The sequence below is a fragment of the Falco peregrinus genome, chromosome 2 (assembly GCF_023634155.1).
Source record: "Falco peregrinus isolate bFalPer1 chromosome 2, bFalPer1.pri, whole genome shotgun sequence".
Lineage (NCBI taxonomy): Eukaryota > Metazoa > Chordata > Aves > Falconiformes > Falconidae > Falco > Falco peregrinus.
Window position 1 is genome coordinate 64623213 of NC_073722.1, and position 17578 is coordinate 64640790.

At 43.3% G+C, this 17578-nt stretch overlaps 1 protein-coding gene across 8 annotated transcripts in view; it reads left to right on the plus strand.

The window, feature by feature from the left end:
* ADGRL3 (adhesion G protein-coupled receptor L3) overlaps positions 1–17578 on the plus strand; it is a 342991-nt gene that overhangs the window by 285287 nt on the left and 40126 nt on the right. For all 8 annotated transcript variants that reach the window (XM_055796415.1, XM_055796409.1, XM_055796407.1 and 5 more), the window contains one exon: positions 17051–17219. In XM_055796415.1, coding sequence (XP_055652390.1) covers positions 17051–17219 — 169 coding nt within the window. The remainder of the gene's footprint in view (positions 1–17050; positions 17220–17578) is intronic.

The window sequence follows — 17578 nt, forward strand, 5'->3', positions numbered from 1 at the left end:
TGGCATTTTCCATTCAATTTTGCATGAAAGAAACAAAGTTGCATTTGCTGTCCTTGAAGCAGGCAGCCTCCTACTCCCTCTATGTTAAAGGAAATCATGCCTGATAATTACCAGCTAATTATTGCAGTCTCTACAGGGAAGGTGTTGAAATTGTTGATCATTGCTATTTCTCTGTGCTGTCAGAGCAGCAGCCTTGCTGCTTTTCTGTTTGTTTTGGCCCCTGACAGTTTTAATGACCAGAACTTCTCCACGGAATCTGATTAGTTCTGGCAAAATTACTGGGGGTTTACCTGGGGGTGCCCTCATCAGAGGATGTGCTTGCCAGCCAAGGCATGTTTTGACCTTGGACTTGGTTAACATCTGAGCCTGGGCATCTTACTGTCTAGCAAGCTGCTTCATTATATTGATAGAATATTAGTCCCCATCAGGGCCTGTTTATTCAGGTACCTTTGGCTTTAATTACTGGCTTCAAAAATAGAAGTGGGACTTCAGGTGCAGCGCATGATAAGATGGGGAGCCTGCTAATTAATAAAACCTTCTAATCAACTTCAGGAGGAAGAAATTGTGGGGAGTCAGAGTTTTACTGCCCACCCAGGAAAGGAGAGTGTTGTGCAACACAGCTGGAAGTTGGTTCTCTCCTCTCTTCTGTGGTGGGAGCAGGAGGAGAGGCTGGAGGGCAGCTCATTAGGTGATGACTGAATTGCACAGTTACAAGGCAGTTTTCAGCAAGGTTGTTGTTCCTACCGCCGAGTTGCTCTCACAGATGCGGCTTTAATTTAAACTAGGTCAGTCCCCCCTTAAAACTTCCCCAGCAGGCAAGGCTTGCAATGCCACTGGCATGCCACAACCTCGCATGGTCCTTTGGGTAAAGTTTTCATTTCTTAAGCACAGCTTCTTCTTCAAGGTTTGGTAGGAAAGGGGACTGGAGCCTGTACAAATGCAGGAGACCCCAGTGACCTTGGGATCCACAGGGTGCTCATTTGACGGTCTGTCCCTGCCCAAGTTGCAGGCAGGCTGCTCTACAGCATGGCTCTCTTTCTCTTGCCATCAGCTAGAAGATGAAATTGGAGGAACGGCCCCTTCTGCATGCCCAGGACTGATCCCAGCATGATAGTCTTTCATTTGGCCTTGGATGAGGCATTAAAGGAATGGTACATTTCATAATACTTATTAATATGACTACTCGTCATGCATTAGTGCTATAGGATTGCTCACTGAGAACAGTCTTTCTAAGGTTACCCACACAAAATCTGTCTAGAAAGCCTTACAGTATGACATTTAAATTAAAAGGGGGGGGAAGGGGGGCATATAATTAAAGCAGAAATAATAATTGCTGACTGAATAATCTTGCTTGTGCTAATCCCTAGTATCTTTGTTTAAAATGCCAAGAATTTATACAATATCATTATAAAATACTGTATAGGTTTTTCATCAGATGAGAGTCTATTCCTGATTTGACTTCATTAAAACGTTTTGAAAACACAAGCAATTAATATACTTTTAAGTATGTTGCTGATACCCTTCCAATTGTGTTGCTTCATTACAAATGATGTTCTTATGTTTGAAAAAATAAGAGAAATATAATATAAACTCACAAAGACCACAAGCTCACCCTAGGAAATTTATCAAAACAAGAATTTGAGAAGGGACTTGATTGTAATTTCTGAATTCCTAAGCAGGATCAAGTTAAGTCTCTAAATCCAAGGCATGTGTTGTCTCAATATCAGATATGCTTGAGTTAGGAAGAGCTGCACATTTGTAACACAGAAGGGAATTTACCTTTGAGGGAGCTTTCCTAGGAATGTGAGGGACTTGCAATCCCTGAAAAACTCTTAGGTAAGATCATAGTAATCTTCTAGGTAAAATTGTACGCTGTTTCTAGGTGAGATCATGGTCTTCTTCCAAAGTCATTGATTCTAACTCAGTTGCAAAATGTGGATGTGGTACAGCAGCTCTGCAGTAAAAAGCCACAGACCACATTATTTCACAGGTGAGCCGGAGGATCCTTCCTGAGCTTACCTCCTTGGCTCTGTACGGTTGGTGAAGAGACACCCAGATCTGTTTCTCAGGACGTGTGCTGTCTTTGCTGGCTCTCAGCGTGGTTCCAGAGCCTTGCATCTTGTCTTATAATTAAAAAAACAAACCAAACTGAGGGTCTGCATTGGAGGGCCTCTTGCTGCCGTCTGAATGTGACAGCTTTACGGCACATGGGGAGCTGAATGGGATTTTTTTTCTCCTAGTTCATTTCCTAGCAGTGCTCTGTCTTAGGCTGTGGTGAAGCTCTCGCAACATAAATCCTGAGCCTGTTCAACAACAGCAAAATACTTGATTCCCTATGGCAACGTAAAAATAAAGGCCATAAAATATTTTAATAGGCTGTTAATAAGCGCCCCTGCAATCTGGTGCTTGCCTATGTCACTTTAGAGGTTAGAAATACATTATGAAGTATAGAAAATAGAGAGCCAAATAACTCCACTTAAATTAATGAACTTGATAAGGGATCAGGTGTCACCTGGGATACCTTTAATTACTGCACCAACAGAAAAGCCATTCAAAGGGCAGTGCCTGAACCAGATGCTGTGTGGCTGAAAGTTCTGTATGCACTGTGCAAAGTTGTAAAAATAAACTTCCCTAACCTTCAGGAACAGTCCCTGTATTATTGTGCCAGCATGGGAGAATCTGACATTCCTGTGGTGGAGCACTGGTAAGGGGTTACCCGGCAAAAGATTTGATGTGTACAGAGCTGGTTTATTTTTCACCCACTTGAACTTTTCCAGCTTAGCCAAGCGCTTTGAAGAGGGAAGTAGGGTAGCCACATATGTGGGTCCTGCTCCTTGTGCCAAGAGCACCCTCCCTGTATGGCAGGTTGGTACTGAGCTGATTCAGTAGGCTGCACCCACTGAGACAGCAAGGTTTGTGCTGTCGTCCTGCTTTTGAGGCATGTATCCAGGAGATGTGAGCTTGCGTACATGGGATATGTTGTTCAGAGCTGCAGGAATTGCTGTGCCTGCCGGTGATGCCAGGAGGGCCAAGTAGCTCCTGTATCACAACAGATACCGTCACCAAAAGTAGCATGTTTTTATGTAGGACCTTTTGAAAAAAATCAGTTTGACTTCTTTCTTCAATACATTTAAACAGAAATTGTAAGGATTCACCCAGGGTGGGGATCTCTTCTGCCTTTTAAAGATCTCTTTAGTATGAAGTGACGCAGATAAGAACACCAAAACAGCTGCCTCTTGGGTGGTACATTTGGGTGGTACATGCAGGTTCTGCCCATGCCTCCCCAAACTCAGCATTGGAGGGGATTTTCCTTCCCAGCCTTTTCCAATGGCTGTTTCTCAGTGTTTGAGGTCCACTGTGGCTCTTTCATCTCTTCACGGCTCGTCCACAAACATAGCTGGGCAGAGATGGGCAGCAAGGAGCATCATTTAGTCTTTGGTAGCTCTGCCCACATCACTTGTATCTCACTCGTGGCCCACCTGAGAATGTAAGTGGGATGCAAAGGGTACGTGAAATTGCTTGTGAGCACAAACTGATTCACTGCAACAAATGAACCTGGGAAGGCATTGTTTCGGAGCGTTGATTCCCCAACCCCTACAAGCTTGCAGGGAAGACGGATCTTTCAAACCAGGGACTACATAAGCTTTTGAGATGGCGAAAGCCTGCAGTGCTGCTCACATCTGTAGCCTGCAAGGTAGAGATTATAGGCGTATCAGTGCAGTATTGATGCGCTCTTGCTAGCAGATGGCTGCACGCAAGGACGTGTTACCAGCTGGGATACTTTAGAGCAGCTGTGAGGCTGTTTTACCGGAGGTTGCTGCCGTGTGGAGTGATTTCTGGAGTCGAGCAGCTTGAAGTCTCTCCTCTGCACTTTTCCATTGTGCCAGGTACATACTAGATGTGCGAAATGTCTCAGACTGTCATAGACAGGAGCACGCTGTATCTTTTTTACATTCACATTCCTGTAGGAAGCCTTGTGTACAAAGGAAAATACATCTACATCTATATGTGAACAGTCCAGCACGATTCTACAGTTTTCCATCCATCAACTCCTTTCTGGGTGGTCAGGCACATACTGTGGTTGCTTGTGGTCCTCACACACTAAGTTTTCATCTGACCTGTGCCAGATGCTGCAGCTCAACAAACCTTCCATGTGTTTCTGAATGCATAATCCCCATTCTCTGTGCGAAATGGAGGGTTTCAGATGAACCCTCTCCCTAAATGCCTCTTAACTGTAGTACAGTGCTTGTTCTGCAGCCATTTAAATACTGCTCATTTGAGTCGTCATGGTGTTAGTAAAGAGAAGAAAAGAGGGGCTACGCTGACGGTAATCCAGATGTTCTTTTCACCGTATCTACTGAAATCTGAGGTCCTGTCTTTGCTGTGTGCTGTTACTGTGCACATTGTGAGGCACATTAGTTACTGACATGGAAAACTGGTAAAAAATTGGGTGGGTGGGAAGAGCAGTTATTTAGTTGCCAAAAGGCAGGTTCTCTAAGCAGATTGAAAGGATTCATCAATGGGGCTGAGCAGCTGCCACATCTGAGGTTACACAGGGCATGTCCAAATGGCTGGAGGGGAGAGGGTGAAACCTCCTTTCTCCTAGCGTAGACCAGAAGCCATCCTTTCTCTTCCTTACAGACATAACCTCTCCTTTGAAGTTCCTGCGGGCACCCCTTCCCTCTCCCCCTGGTGCTGCCTGGCTGTGGTTGGGTTTGTTAGCATTTCCCCCAGCCAGACCAGACTTCCTGACATTCTTCTGTGCTGCAGTATGTGGCAACGAGATTTTATTTTATTTGCTTTGGACAGGCATTGCGTCGTCTGTAGCTGCCAAGCGCAGTTGTGGATCTGCTACAAAGAAGGCAGGAGGTAAAGGGATTTGTCAGCTCACTTCTCCTTTTGTCCCATTTTATTGCAATATTGTTTTAGCCAGGGTATAGCTTGGCTTGTGCCATAGGCCACCTGGATGCTTTTTAGAAAGCACAACTCATGGGGACCGCTTTAAAGTGGAGCGTGTCAGGCTGTAGTTCTGAGTTTGTTGGAAAAGCTCATCCAGTGCAATAGAAACCCACCCAAAAGTCATCCTGGAAATTTAATTTTCTTTCAGACAGGGAGACCCAGAGACTTAGCTGGAAGCTTCTTTTGTTGCTAAAGAAGCACTATTAATTAGAGGCCTTGAGATCACTTAATCCTGGCATTAATCACTGTAGTTTTGTTGCAGCTTTCTTCCCTCTTGTGGAAACCTGCTCCCATCCCATCTTCTGCAACAATAGAATAAACACTGTATCAAAAAATTCCCTGAAATTCCCTGGGAAAAATGTATTTATTCCAAACACGTGGGAGAGAACATTTTTAGGTGTTATGGCCAGATTCACAAGAACACACACTGAAATCCCATTAATGCGGATGATGCAGAAATGTTCAGCACTGCAGCCTTCAGAAATCGATCCCAAATGACCAAAGTGAGCCCCCTCAGCTTGCTGGCTGCTGTGGGAGCTTCAGATGGTCCGGGGCTAAAGGAACACAGCCCTAATTTAATGGATAAATAAAAAAGTATATGTTCTCCCAAGTTTCTGACTTGAAACAAAGCTCACACCATACACCTTTATTTTTCTTTTTTCCCATGGAAGTCTTGCTCATAGGCTTACAGAAATAAATCTGAGAATGTGCAACCTAAAGGCCAAAAGTAGGAGCCAAATGCAAAGACTCAATGTTGATTATTACTATATAAAACTTGCAAAGCCCAGTCCGGGCTCTTTTAAGAAGTCTAGCCCAGGCTGGGGGAAGTGAGGGGTGAGGAGTATCAGGCACAAAACTGAGAAGCCCCTTTTGAAAATCTGCCTCCTTCCCAAACAGTTGCCATATCCCACTCTCCCCATATGTTGTATGGGTGTAAGTGATTATCTGCTCATTTTCTTGCTTCAACATATGTATTTTATTTAGAGAGACATGACTAATCCCAGCCCCCAGATTAGCTTGTTGTTTTAGTCCTACGGGTTTTCTTAAGTCATAAAAAAATCCTCAGAGTTAGGTAGAAAATTGAAAACAAAGGTTAAATAGAACTTCCAAAAATCATCTGAGGAAATGTTTAAATTAAACCCTTGATTTAACACAGCAGTATTGTGCTGGCAGGAGCAGAGGTTTACCAGTCTAGTTTTATTTACTCAGCTGATTGAAATGCAGAAAAAGTAAACGTTCTGGGTTTGGTGCAGAGAGGAATGACTTAGACTTTTGAAAACGCAAGATTTCTTCTCCTTTGGTAGGAAGAGCTTACGTTACTGATGCAGAACAATAATTTGTAGCAGGTATCCTTTTACTAAAGGAAGATTAATTTGTGCTTAATTCTAGCTATTTTAGAAACAAGGGAAAGTAGGGAGACAATAAAGATTATGTTGTATTTTTCTATTGAGATTTAAACTGGTATATTGGTTTCCAGATCTTTTTCATTTAATCATAAGACACTACAGCTTGGAAATGGTTTGTGATGCCAGAGGGTCTGGAATTGAATATTGCGTTGGGTTCACCCAGGGGACTTGGCTTGCAGAACAGCAGCACTTTAATTCTTCATTACTTCTGGGTTTGCGGTTGCTTGGGAGTGCACAGTGAGGCCACGGTACAACGAAGGGATCCAGCTCTGGGAGCATGCCCAGCGCAGCCTCTGGGTGCAGAGGGCCCGATCCTCTATCTTCAGCGTTCTCATTTCCCAGCGAAGTCAGGGCTGAGGGTCTGTGGCAACGTGCAGACTCCTTCTTTGGAGCAGCAAGCAGGGAGAGCAGGTTACGTGCACTCATGCAGCTTCAGAGAGGTGCGTGTGTTGGCATGAATGGTGGAAAAAACGAGGTACAAAAGATTTGAAATGCAAGCAAGTGAATGCAAACACTTACAGGAGCCACAGTGAACCTCTGTTAAACGTGACCTGAAACCCTGACTGGCCATTACCTATAACTTACAATGTTAAATAAAATAGCAGTGCCTGTAAAGAATGAGCTTTCTGTTAAGATTTTCATACAACCCTACTAACAAAATAGAAAGACTCTGAGCAAGCTGTTTGAGAATAGAGCACTGAAATTTCTTCCCAGCCAGCTGTGCTATATGCAGCATTTTTGGACTTCTCTGACTTTTGGGGGCAGCAGGCTCAGAGCGCAGCACCTCCAGGGATGCCTTTTGGAGAGGATTCATCCCTGGATTCCCACTCTAGTAAAAGATAATACAATCCTAGGGAACAAAAAGAGACCCTGAGCCAGTGTTTTGGTCTGGATAAACTAATGAGAAATGAAGTGTGTGTTTTAACAGTGCTTTGGATGGGCAAGCAGCGTGTTCTCTGTAGCCAGAAGACTTGACAGCAGTATTTTGCAAGGATGACCAAGTGATCTGGGTAGTTCTGAAAATTAGGAAAGCTCTTTCTCTTCCTTGGAATACTTCCCCCTGTGCAAAGTTTAGATGTTAGCTGCAGAGTACTGAGCTGGGCATTAGAAACTGTCTGCCTTGCTTTCCTTATACAGGAGCTCAGGCTATGATCTCTGTGTCTCATATGGCCTTGATGCCTGTTGGTCAGCTGAGCATCTCCCTGGATCCTGTGTAAGAAAGCACCATGCTTCCTAGGCCCCTGGGTAGCTCAGTGCTGCTCCTGTACAGCCTTCCTCTGTCTCTCTGCATGAGCAAACTTTGAACAGGCAGCCTAAAGCAAACCCAGAAAATTCACTTGAAGTTGGCACAGAATTAAGTATTTACAAGCTTCCTACCAAGAAAAGATACAGCACATTTATATTTTGCCAGAGTGCAGAGTCTGTGAGCACCTTGGAGACAGAAACCCTGCCGATGCTAAAAAAACATCTGAGATTGCTTTTCTGTTTGGGTGCCTTTTTCACCCAATGCTGTTATGGCAGCATCCGATTTTGTTTGGTGCAATCTGCTGCTGTTTCAGTTTTTCACAGAAGGGTTTGGTTAATATCTGACTGTTTTGGCTTTCAGTTTTGTTGTTTATCTTTGTTTTTTGTAATGGCTTCATTAATGTTGAATGGTGATTGTAAAGCACTGATCTTCCGCTGACAGGTGTCGTCCTTTCTGAATTAAGAAAAAAAAAAATCAATCAGCAGTTATTGATTTGAGACAGTGTCCTGGAAGATATTAAATACCTAAGGTCTTTATGTGAACCCATAAATCATGATTATTGTTTTAAAAAGCCATCCATTTTAAGTATTTTGTCAGCAAGCCCTGTTGGTGCTACTTGGATAATACAAATGTGTCTAAAGGCTTTGCTGAATCTGTATCATGTGGAAATAATCAGATATGTGGTTATACATCAGTGTGGTTTGAATAATCATGCCATACCTTTGCAAAGTTAGGAGGAAGGAAATAAACAGGGTAAGCAATTCTTGAGGGTAATTAATTACTTACAGAAAATGAGATGAGCTTAACAGAATTGCTCTTTCCAATTGCAATAACTAAGAACAAATCTCAGAAGGCAGCCCATGATTTCCTCAGATGAGTTGAGGGGGAAAGGGATGATGCTTTGGCAGAAGAAATCAGGCATAGGTTGCCCCAGATCCTGGGCTTGGGCATCACGTAGGGCCAGAGAAGGTTTGGCCTCATTTGTCTGGATAAAATTTTCAGTTACTGGTGGAACTCAGAAGTGTCTTTCCATCTATGTAAAATATCGCTTATGCCAGGAGATGGGACCCCAACCTTAACAGATCTCCAATGCATGTAAAGCCAGGGGTTTCTTCTGGGAACGTAGCTGTGACAGGCCCGCTGACTCCTGAGATGGTGGCAGAGGTCTTCAGGGGACTGGCCACCTCCTGTCAAAGATGGCGCAGGAGCCAGAAGATAAGACATGGAAATGATGACTTGGAAAGCCATGTAATCATTGCCAGCATCCTAAGGCAGGCGATTAAGAAGACATTTGGCTTCATGCCATCGATGTGGTAACTTTGTCACGAAACACGAAGGCAAAATCCTTTAAGCACTCTTTTATTGCTTGCAATTGATTTTCCTCACCATGAAGACACTCCTTCACTAATTAGCAATGAACCTGTTTGCTTTATGAGGGGAGTGCTGGACTTTCCAACTCCTTCCTGTAGATCTACAGCAGTTTGATAAATCAATCTTTTCTAATCCTTGAAATTTAAAAAAAAAGGAAAAGAAAACAAACATGCCTACTGCCTCATATTGATAGGCTGTGGGGAGGCACAATAGCACGCTTTATTTTGTGTGTCTCTCTCGTACTTGCCTGCAGGAAACGTCTGTGTGTCTGCTTTATTTGCACCATATTAAAATGAATTCCACAGGTCTTTCTGAATGGTTTGGAGAGGGCACATCATCCATCTATTTTTATTTGGGTTTCATCACCCACAACAGCTACTAAAGGTCCTGTCTACTCACTTCGGCATTTTTGCGCACTAGCCAAATTGTGTTATTTTGGGGCCCAAGCATTAAATCCATGTACTTACTAAGCCTTTCCCTGCTATTGGAAAGATGGGAAAATACTTTGAATTGTCAAAAGAGTGATAAATTTAGGTTATATAAAGTTAAACCATGAAGGGTTGTATAAAATTATAATACCTGATTAGTTATATAGTGTTTTATCAAAGACCCATTTTTACTCTAAAAGTGGCTCAAAAAGTATGCTTTGTTAAATATATAAAAAAAAAAGTAAGTAAACTATTTTCAAAATGTAAGAAGACCAGACATTATTCTTTTTAAATAAGAGCTGAATAGCTGCTTTTCAATAACAGGCTTTCTCTATTCAGCAGCATTTTAGGACCAATCTGTGTGTGAAGGTAAATTCTTGCCTTACTTTTCCTGCTCTAAAAAAAAAATAATATATATATATATGCTTTAGCAACCAAGGATATTGCTAATCTACATACATGGAAGTGGTTTGCACTGTATAATACAAGTTGCAGATTTTGTCTTGGTATTAGGCTGTTATTGTCTTACTCTGGCAATTTGGTCACTTTGTGTCAAAAGGTACATGTTGGGGTTTTAAAAGGACAGGCAGCGCAAAAGAGGTTCCTGAGCTCAGGATGCGTTGGTTTAGAAATTCCTTAAGCATCTAAACAAGGGTATAAGTAGCTAATTTTGGCAACTTTTTTAAAAAAGTATTGCTCTGGAAATACCACAGGAATCTAGAAGGTGATATGAACAGTCCTTTCTCATCATTGAAGGAGAAGGTACTCTGGGAAATTAAAAGACATCTAACTGAAATAAGATTTTGAAAGAGTTTTACATGATGTGTAATTAACCTTAAGAAGTCTTTGCCCCAAGGTAAAGTCAGGACTTTTTCAAGATTAGAAAATGAATTAGGTATTTATACAGATTGTTAGACCTTCCACTATCCATCATCTGGGCTGTGAAGAAACACAAGGGAGGTGAGGTAAGATTTTGCAGGGTAAAGGAATAACGCAGCCACTGAAGATCAGCCTTTTAACTTCAGGTATTTGAAAGTGAAGCCCCCACCTAAGCCATCATTCATGTTTCCTCTGCAGTCAGCAGAGAAAAGTATTACTTCAGTGAATGGCAAAGCCTCACCTACCTTAAATGCCTGTTCTGGTAGGGGATAAATTGCTCTTTGGGGGTACCAATCTCCCCTTAACTATGGAAGGATCAGAGTCACATAGTTTAAATTCAGTGGGCTGTGTCCCTTACTGCCAGGAATTGGAAGAATTTATCCAAATCTGGAGAAAGCACTTTAGATCTACTGTCTCAAGCTGTACTAGGCTAGGTTTTCCCATGATTTCTGCTTTGACTATTATTTGCTTGTACTGCTAGTGCATATAATCTCAGTTTTCCAGTTAGTGGCTACATTTTCCTGCGAGCTAAGGCTTTCCAAGGCTGTTGTCTTGTCTAAGGGATAGGTTTTATTCATTGCAGATAATGACACAGTATTACTGCAGCACTGATAGGTTTCACAGACTTTACTGGGGGGGGGGAACATTTGGAGTAATTTTTGTCAAATATGAATTGTTGCTAGCGCAAGAGTTAAGCTGCTTATGACACTTGAGTTGGTAAATTGAAAAGGAATTATTTGTATTTCAGGAGGGATATAAAAGACTAAGTCCTGTGGACCCTATGTGTAGAGATTTGAAGTGTTTCGGAGTTGGGCGTCTTTGAAAATCTCAGTTCTTTAGGCACCTGCTTACTTTGGGCCGTGGGTCCTAGGCACGTCTGGGTTGGAAATGGAGTACAAACCACTCAGGTCTTTTTGACAGTTTTCTCCTGAGCTGCTTTGAAGTGTTAGCCTTAAGCTAAAAGGCAATCCGAGTTTACTGATTTCGCATTTTGTCTGTACAAAGATGAAACAGAGCCTTAAGCTGCCTGAAAAAAGGCTTATTACAGATCGCTGAAAAACTTTGCAAAGGTCTGGATAGCAGCAACAGAGTGAAAAATTTCCCTAATTCTCTCTTTTTATAAGCTATCACCAGCGACATTTCACCAGTAAATTCTTTACCATGAAACCTGAGTGCTTGTGAACACAGTAATAGAAATTAATTCTCCCCAACATTGCTGGGCTGGGAACTCCAGACTGTCTCACATCTTCTTCTAATTGAATTGCATCGTGTGGGAGCTGCAGATGCTGTGGTGCTAGATGTGCCACGAGCACAGCGGGAACCTGCCCCGATGATCTTGCAGGCTGAGTGGATAAGAGGGCAAAGAGGAGCAGAGGGATTTGACCAACATCATGCTACCCAGGTGGGATGGGCTGGAGGTCCCTGTTGGTGCAGCTGTGGGGGGAGCCTTTTAATGCCAATGGCTTTTCTGTGTTCCTGGTACCCCCCAGATACATTGCAGATGCAGAGGTGACACTGTCTCAGCCTATGTTTTGCTAAGCTAAGCCAAAGGAGCTGAGCTTTTCCTTGCTGTGTCTCGGAAGCAGGGACTCAGTTCTCTGTATCAGGTTGCCTCCTCTACACTTGCTTCCTCCTTCCTTCCTGAACCTAAGGTGCTTTGGGCTTTCCCTGTGTGTTTAGATACCACCTTTGAGTGCCCTAGGGTACTTCAGATGCCCTCATGTGGCTGGCAGGTGTGGCACAAGATCCAAGGCGAGCAGCTGTCAAGGTGGCAGCTGATGACCAGAGGGGATTCCTGCCAGGGATGGCAGCTGGGGAAGCTGAAAGGTGGTAGCTGGATGCTGGAGCAGATCTGCAGGGAGCTGTCAGTGGCTGGGCTGGGCTGGGGATGGAAGCAGGGAGGCTGTAGGTGCTCAAGCTGAGATAGCAGTGCTTATCTACCAGTGATGTGGGGACAGCTACCTTGTCCTCCATGGTGTGTCCTACGTGTATCTTACTGTTCAGAGTGGGATCAGGACAAGCGTTATGAGCGTGGCCAGATCCATCCCATTCAATGACTTTTCTCTCCCTTTCCCAAAGAGCCAAGGTGACCATGCCAGGGCAAAGCTGAGACTGGCAGCATCGCTGCCTCTTCTGTCTCAGCCAAGGACAAGGTAGGGAGAAAAAGGGAATATTTTGCACATGGTAAGATGTGAAACCACCTTCCTCCCACCACAACTGAATTCTGCTCCTGTTAATACTCAGATGGCCCCTCTGTGGCTTCAGGTGTGTGAATGGTGCAGAAGTTGTCCCTACATGGCTTTAGCCATTGTGAAGAGAAAACACAAAGCCTCATCTGGACATACTTGATGTCCCTCTCAGTCAGAAGTTACTGCTGAAAATCATTCAGTTTTAATACAACTTCTCTCTAACTCAAGCGAAAATCAGTCCTCTCCAAGTGGAGTGTTTTTTTTAGCGGAGGGTGTAGGTGGTCAGCTTGCCAGTACTGACCGAAGGAGGTCTCAGCAGGGTGGACTGGCCCCAGCCACGTTGGCAGGGATAATGAGATGAACATAGTGAGCCAGCCTGCCTCTGGTACCCATGGTGGCTGCTGCAAGGGATTGCAGGTTCAACAGCTCCATGCCAGGGGGGAGGCTTGGAGGCCTAGGAGTTGGCCTACCCTCTCCACGTGTTGCACATCACCTGCCACCCAGCCACAAAGCCTGTCCCACAAAGTCAGGGACACTCCTCTAGGAAAATTGCTGCGACTAATCTTGTGTCCCTGCAGCGGCAGAAGCTCTTTTTGGGTGGTCCATCTTGGCTGCTTCTTCACTGCAGCAGGCTGTTTTGCACTCTTGCTTGGCAGAGTCTGTCCTTTGTCCTTCCCCATGAAATGGGTCAATGATTTCAAGATGATCCTAATGCCATTTTCTCAAAAAGAAGATAATGCTGCAGTCTGGCTTGTAAGTTGGCAACTTGGGAGTTACACTTACAAAAAAGTAAATGGCAATAAAGAGTATTTAAACAAAAAAACAAAAAAAGTGGAATGCACTACAGCACTGCAGGTGGGAAGTGCTGGAGGCACCCTGAAGTTTTGCCACCTGAATGCATGAGACCTTTCCACGGTGACTACGCTAGAGTTTCAAAACTCATCTTCTTCAGAGATACCCATGATTTTTAAAAGAGATTCTGAAATCAGTTGACAGTTGTGTGATTGGAGCCAGGAGGGCTAGCTGCAGCTCGCAGCTGTTGATGCTTGCTTCTGTGTAAACCAGCGTCCTTGGTTGCGTTTCAGTTCCCCAGGGCAGTGAGCCAGGCTGGCTGGTATGTGCCAGGCACACCGATGCCAGTCCGTCTTTGGTTTTGGTGATGGCTGGTGGGAGAGGGAGGGGAACTAGCAGTAAGCTATATTCTGTATGTTGTTATATTTCTAATGCTGGTGTTCTTGTCTTTATGTCTACGCATTCTTTAGCTATGAGGATAACAGACCCTTCATCAAGTAAGAATGACCTGAATAGCTGATAAATTTCATTTATCAGTGTGGTCTCATGAACCAGCTGTCAGATCAATCTTGAAAAATCATTAAAGCTTCTGTCATTTGCATTTAAGGCAGAAGAGCAAACTGCAGGAAAACAGTCAGGCATACAGCTAACATGCAGAGTAAATGTGCTGCATATGTATTGCCAAACAATTGTCACCTTATTGGCTTTATATTCTTTGATTGGACATTACTTGAATTCAAGGTGAATGTTCCCAAGTTAATCCTGTGTAGTACAGACTTGCTATACCGATCGCAACCCTCTGGTCCACTGTGCTCTGTTAGAGAGAGTGCTTTATGGTAATAAAAACACAGAAGTAAATTTTCAGAAAGGTGCATGGATGGTAATCCCCATGACTCCCATTTTAGTTAATGGGATCAGTGCAAGCAAATCTGTGTTTGGTGCATTGGAGCCTGTCTCCTTACTCACTGGAGTACCTAATTGTACCTAATTGTAAATCTCTGATTTTCAATTACACCAAAACATGGGTGGTTTTGTTTCTTTATTGCTATTAAATTGCACTACAGAAAAGGAAAGCTGTGAAAAAGCAACAGCAAGTCTGTACAAAGAGCAAAACAAAACCCACAAAACTGCACTGAAAAAAAGTGCAAAAAAAGCCAAAAATGCCTAGAAATTACGTGCCTTAGGGCATCTGTGCTTTTTCTCCTGCAACCAAAAGTAACGTGCAGTACCATGAAATAGAAACAAATCAACTTTGCAGTAGACTTTCAGTTTGTTCTTCTGGTGAAGAGTCCTTTGTATTCATTCTTGCAGCATCATTCCCATGTTCTCTTTCATGGCTTGGTTCTTTTTTTTTTTTTCTGTGGATATAGGATGGAGCTATTCATAGTAATCTCCACACCCTCTTTTATCTCCAGGTCTTGGTTTCTGAAGCACAACACTGTAACACATGCAGTTTGCTCTGTTGAGGGTCTTCTAACCCACAGATTCCTTTCCATCACTGAAGTTGGCATATTTCTGCTAAATAACTCTTTTGCTCCTGCACAGCTCTGCAGCCAAAGGCTGGCTTTGCTTCAGAGCAGAATAGTTTTCTGATGTCCTGGGAATATTTTTTAAAAGACTCTGTATGTGCAGGAAGCTTTTAGTCATGGAGGATAAGAGAAGGGAAGGAAAAAAGAAAGTGTTATTCACTTCATTTGTTGTTCTTTTTTTAAGGGGAAAAAAAAGGTATTTTTTAAATTAGCGTGCAATTAAGATGATAATGTGCTCTCACTGATGGTGGAATCTCAGGGAGAAAAGTAAACCAAGTGGCTGAAGCTGTAAACTTTATCTAGTAAAACTTTATCTAGTAGCTACCTTTCTGAAGGATTTGGAGAGTGCATTTTCAATTTGCATTGTGCTAAATATTTATTAGCAGGATTGACTGGAAATGCTTCAAAGGAGCTGTTCTGGTCTGCTAGATACATAATAGTGATTTTTAAAGAACTGCCTTAAGAAGCGGTTACCTTAGGGAGCTCTTCTGGTTGTGTGGTTAAATAATACATATTTTATAAAATTCAGTGGAAGTCTTAATGCTGTATTTTCATTCTGATACCTAAAGAAAACAACAACACAGAACATGAATACAACATCCTTATGCTTCTGTTTGTGACAAGCACTGGTAAAAGGAAAAGGATTCAAGGCTGCAGCTGTCATGGAGTCTCCACAGTGGAGACTGTCTGCTTGACCTCTGCAGGACTTATTTTTCCCCCAAGCTGCTGCTGCTTCATCTTTCTCCCCCTTGCCCCACGCTGTGCTAAGCAGGTGGGAGATCAAATATGGCCAAACCCTGGCCAGGTTTCTATAAGGCTGAAGTGGCTTAGAAATGTAGGCAGGTCCTTGTCCCGGCGAGAGCTTCGGCAGCACCCCAGGCTGCTTTGGGGCAGACAAGGAAGTAGTGGTGCTGGCTGGCTGCAAGCGTGTCTGCTTTGGGGAACCGAAGGGTTAAATGGTGAGGAAGGGGTGCAAAGATTGGATGTCATTGCATTCATTTTTATGTTGTTACACCTAATGATACCAGGGGAAGACAGAAAAAAATCAAGACCTTGAGGGAAAGGGCAGAGGAGTGCTCACGGTGCTGCTTGCTACACAGTTCCTGCTGTGCTTCCCAGCTAGAAGGTGGCTCTCTCCCCTGCGCAGCGGCAATTCCTTTAAAGCTGTAGATATTTTAGCATGTGGAAACTAGGGAGATAGCTAGGAGCAGGACCCAGTTTCTGTCTTGATTGTCACACTTCATCTTCTGTCCTGGTATTGGAAGAGCAGTCTCTGAGAAGTTAAATTAGCAGATGACTAAATGTTATTTAGGAGGGTAACATGGAATACTTCAGCCATCCAAGCAGGGCTTCCAGCTTTCCTGAAAGCACACTTTAAAAAATAGCATGCAGCAGCCATCCCATGTCCCCAGCTCTGCTCAAGCAGAAACTGCAGGCTACCCACATTTGCTTGAGCAACATTTGGGGCCAAGCAGTGGCTGCACTCCTACTTCCTGCTTCCCTCCTGGGATGGACCAAACCATAGTCTTAGTTTTGCAGCTGATGTGAAGGGCTGCCCTTCCTTTTCTCCAAGCACAAGTGTGGCAGCAGCTACTGTTTTAGCAAATGTGGTGTATGAGCGTCTATACGTGTATATGTATTTCCACTCATGGCAGCGTGGAAGAAGTGTGAAGCAGCATTGCAGAGAGCCTCCTTGTGTGGAGCTGATCTGGCAAGTGGTGAGGGCTTGCCCGCATGCTTGTAGTTGTCTATCTGGCTTACAGGCATATGGGAGACTAGCTAAAATGCAGCAATACATGTGTCTTGGTGTTAAGCATAAAGAAACTAACCCAGCTGGCACTTCTGTCCCAGTGGACTTCAAGAAAGGTGAAATTTAGCGTTGTTGTTTCAGTTGCTTTATTTTCTTTTCCTGCCATTTGCAGAAATAGCATCTACATGTCATTTACATATACGCTGCTTTTACATTACAAAAAAAAAAAAGATAACATTGTGGTTACAAATATGCTTTTTTATGATAAAATTCTATACTCATAACATTTCCATTTCTGTATATTTCGTCAAGCCTGAAGATTGTAAACTGCATCCAGCTTGAAGACAAAACTCCCTACAACTCATTTTGATATGCTATTTACTTTTTTGCTAAAACCACGGGCAAAGCCTTTCTGCTTGTAAATGTGTGCTTTCTTTTGTTGATGAAAAAACAATCCCTTTTTTTTTTTTCTTTTTTTTTTTCTTTTTTTTCTCCTAACAGGTCCTGGGTTATAGGTGCAATAGCCCTACTCTGCCTATTAGGACTGACCTGGGCATTCGGACTCATGTATATTAATGAAAGCACAGTCATCATGGCGTATCTCTTCACCATATTCAATTCTCTGCAGGGAATGTTTATATTCATTTTCCATTGTGTCCTCCAGAAAAAGGTAAGACAGACGGTTCCCAGCGGCAAGAGCTGGTAGCGGGGTGTTTTGTTGCCTAACAACCGGAGCTTAACATCATCTGTGTGCCCTGAATTTGTCTTGCGCAGATTTATCTCCATGCACCTAATAAGGGTGGTATTTAGACTGGAAACTGGCAAGATGCAGGGGAATGAGGTGATAACGAAGATATGTGGCAGTGGCATTTCAGCAGCCGGGGTGCTAGTAACAAGCACGTTGGAAGCAAGGGAAAAGGCAGCTGGCAGTTTACAGGGCTTTACGGTAGTGAACCTGTAAAAGAACTTTTAACGTCCAGATTCTGTTTTCCCGTATGCCAGTGTGAGACAGGATTGACTCCATGAGTA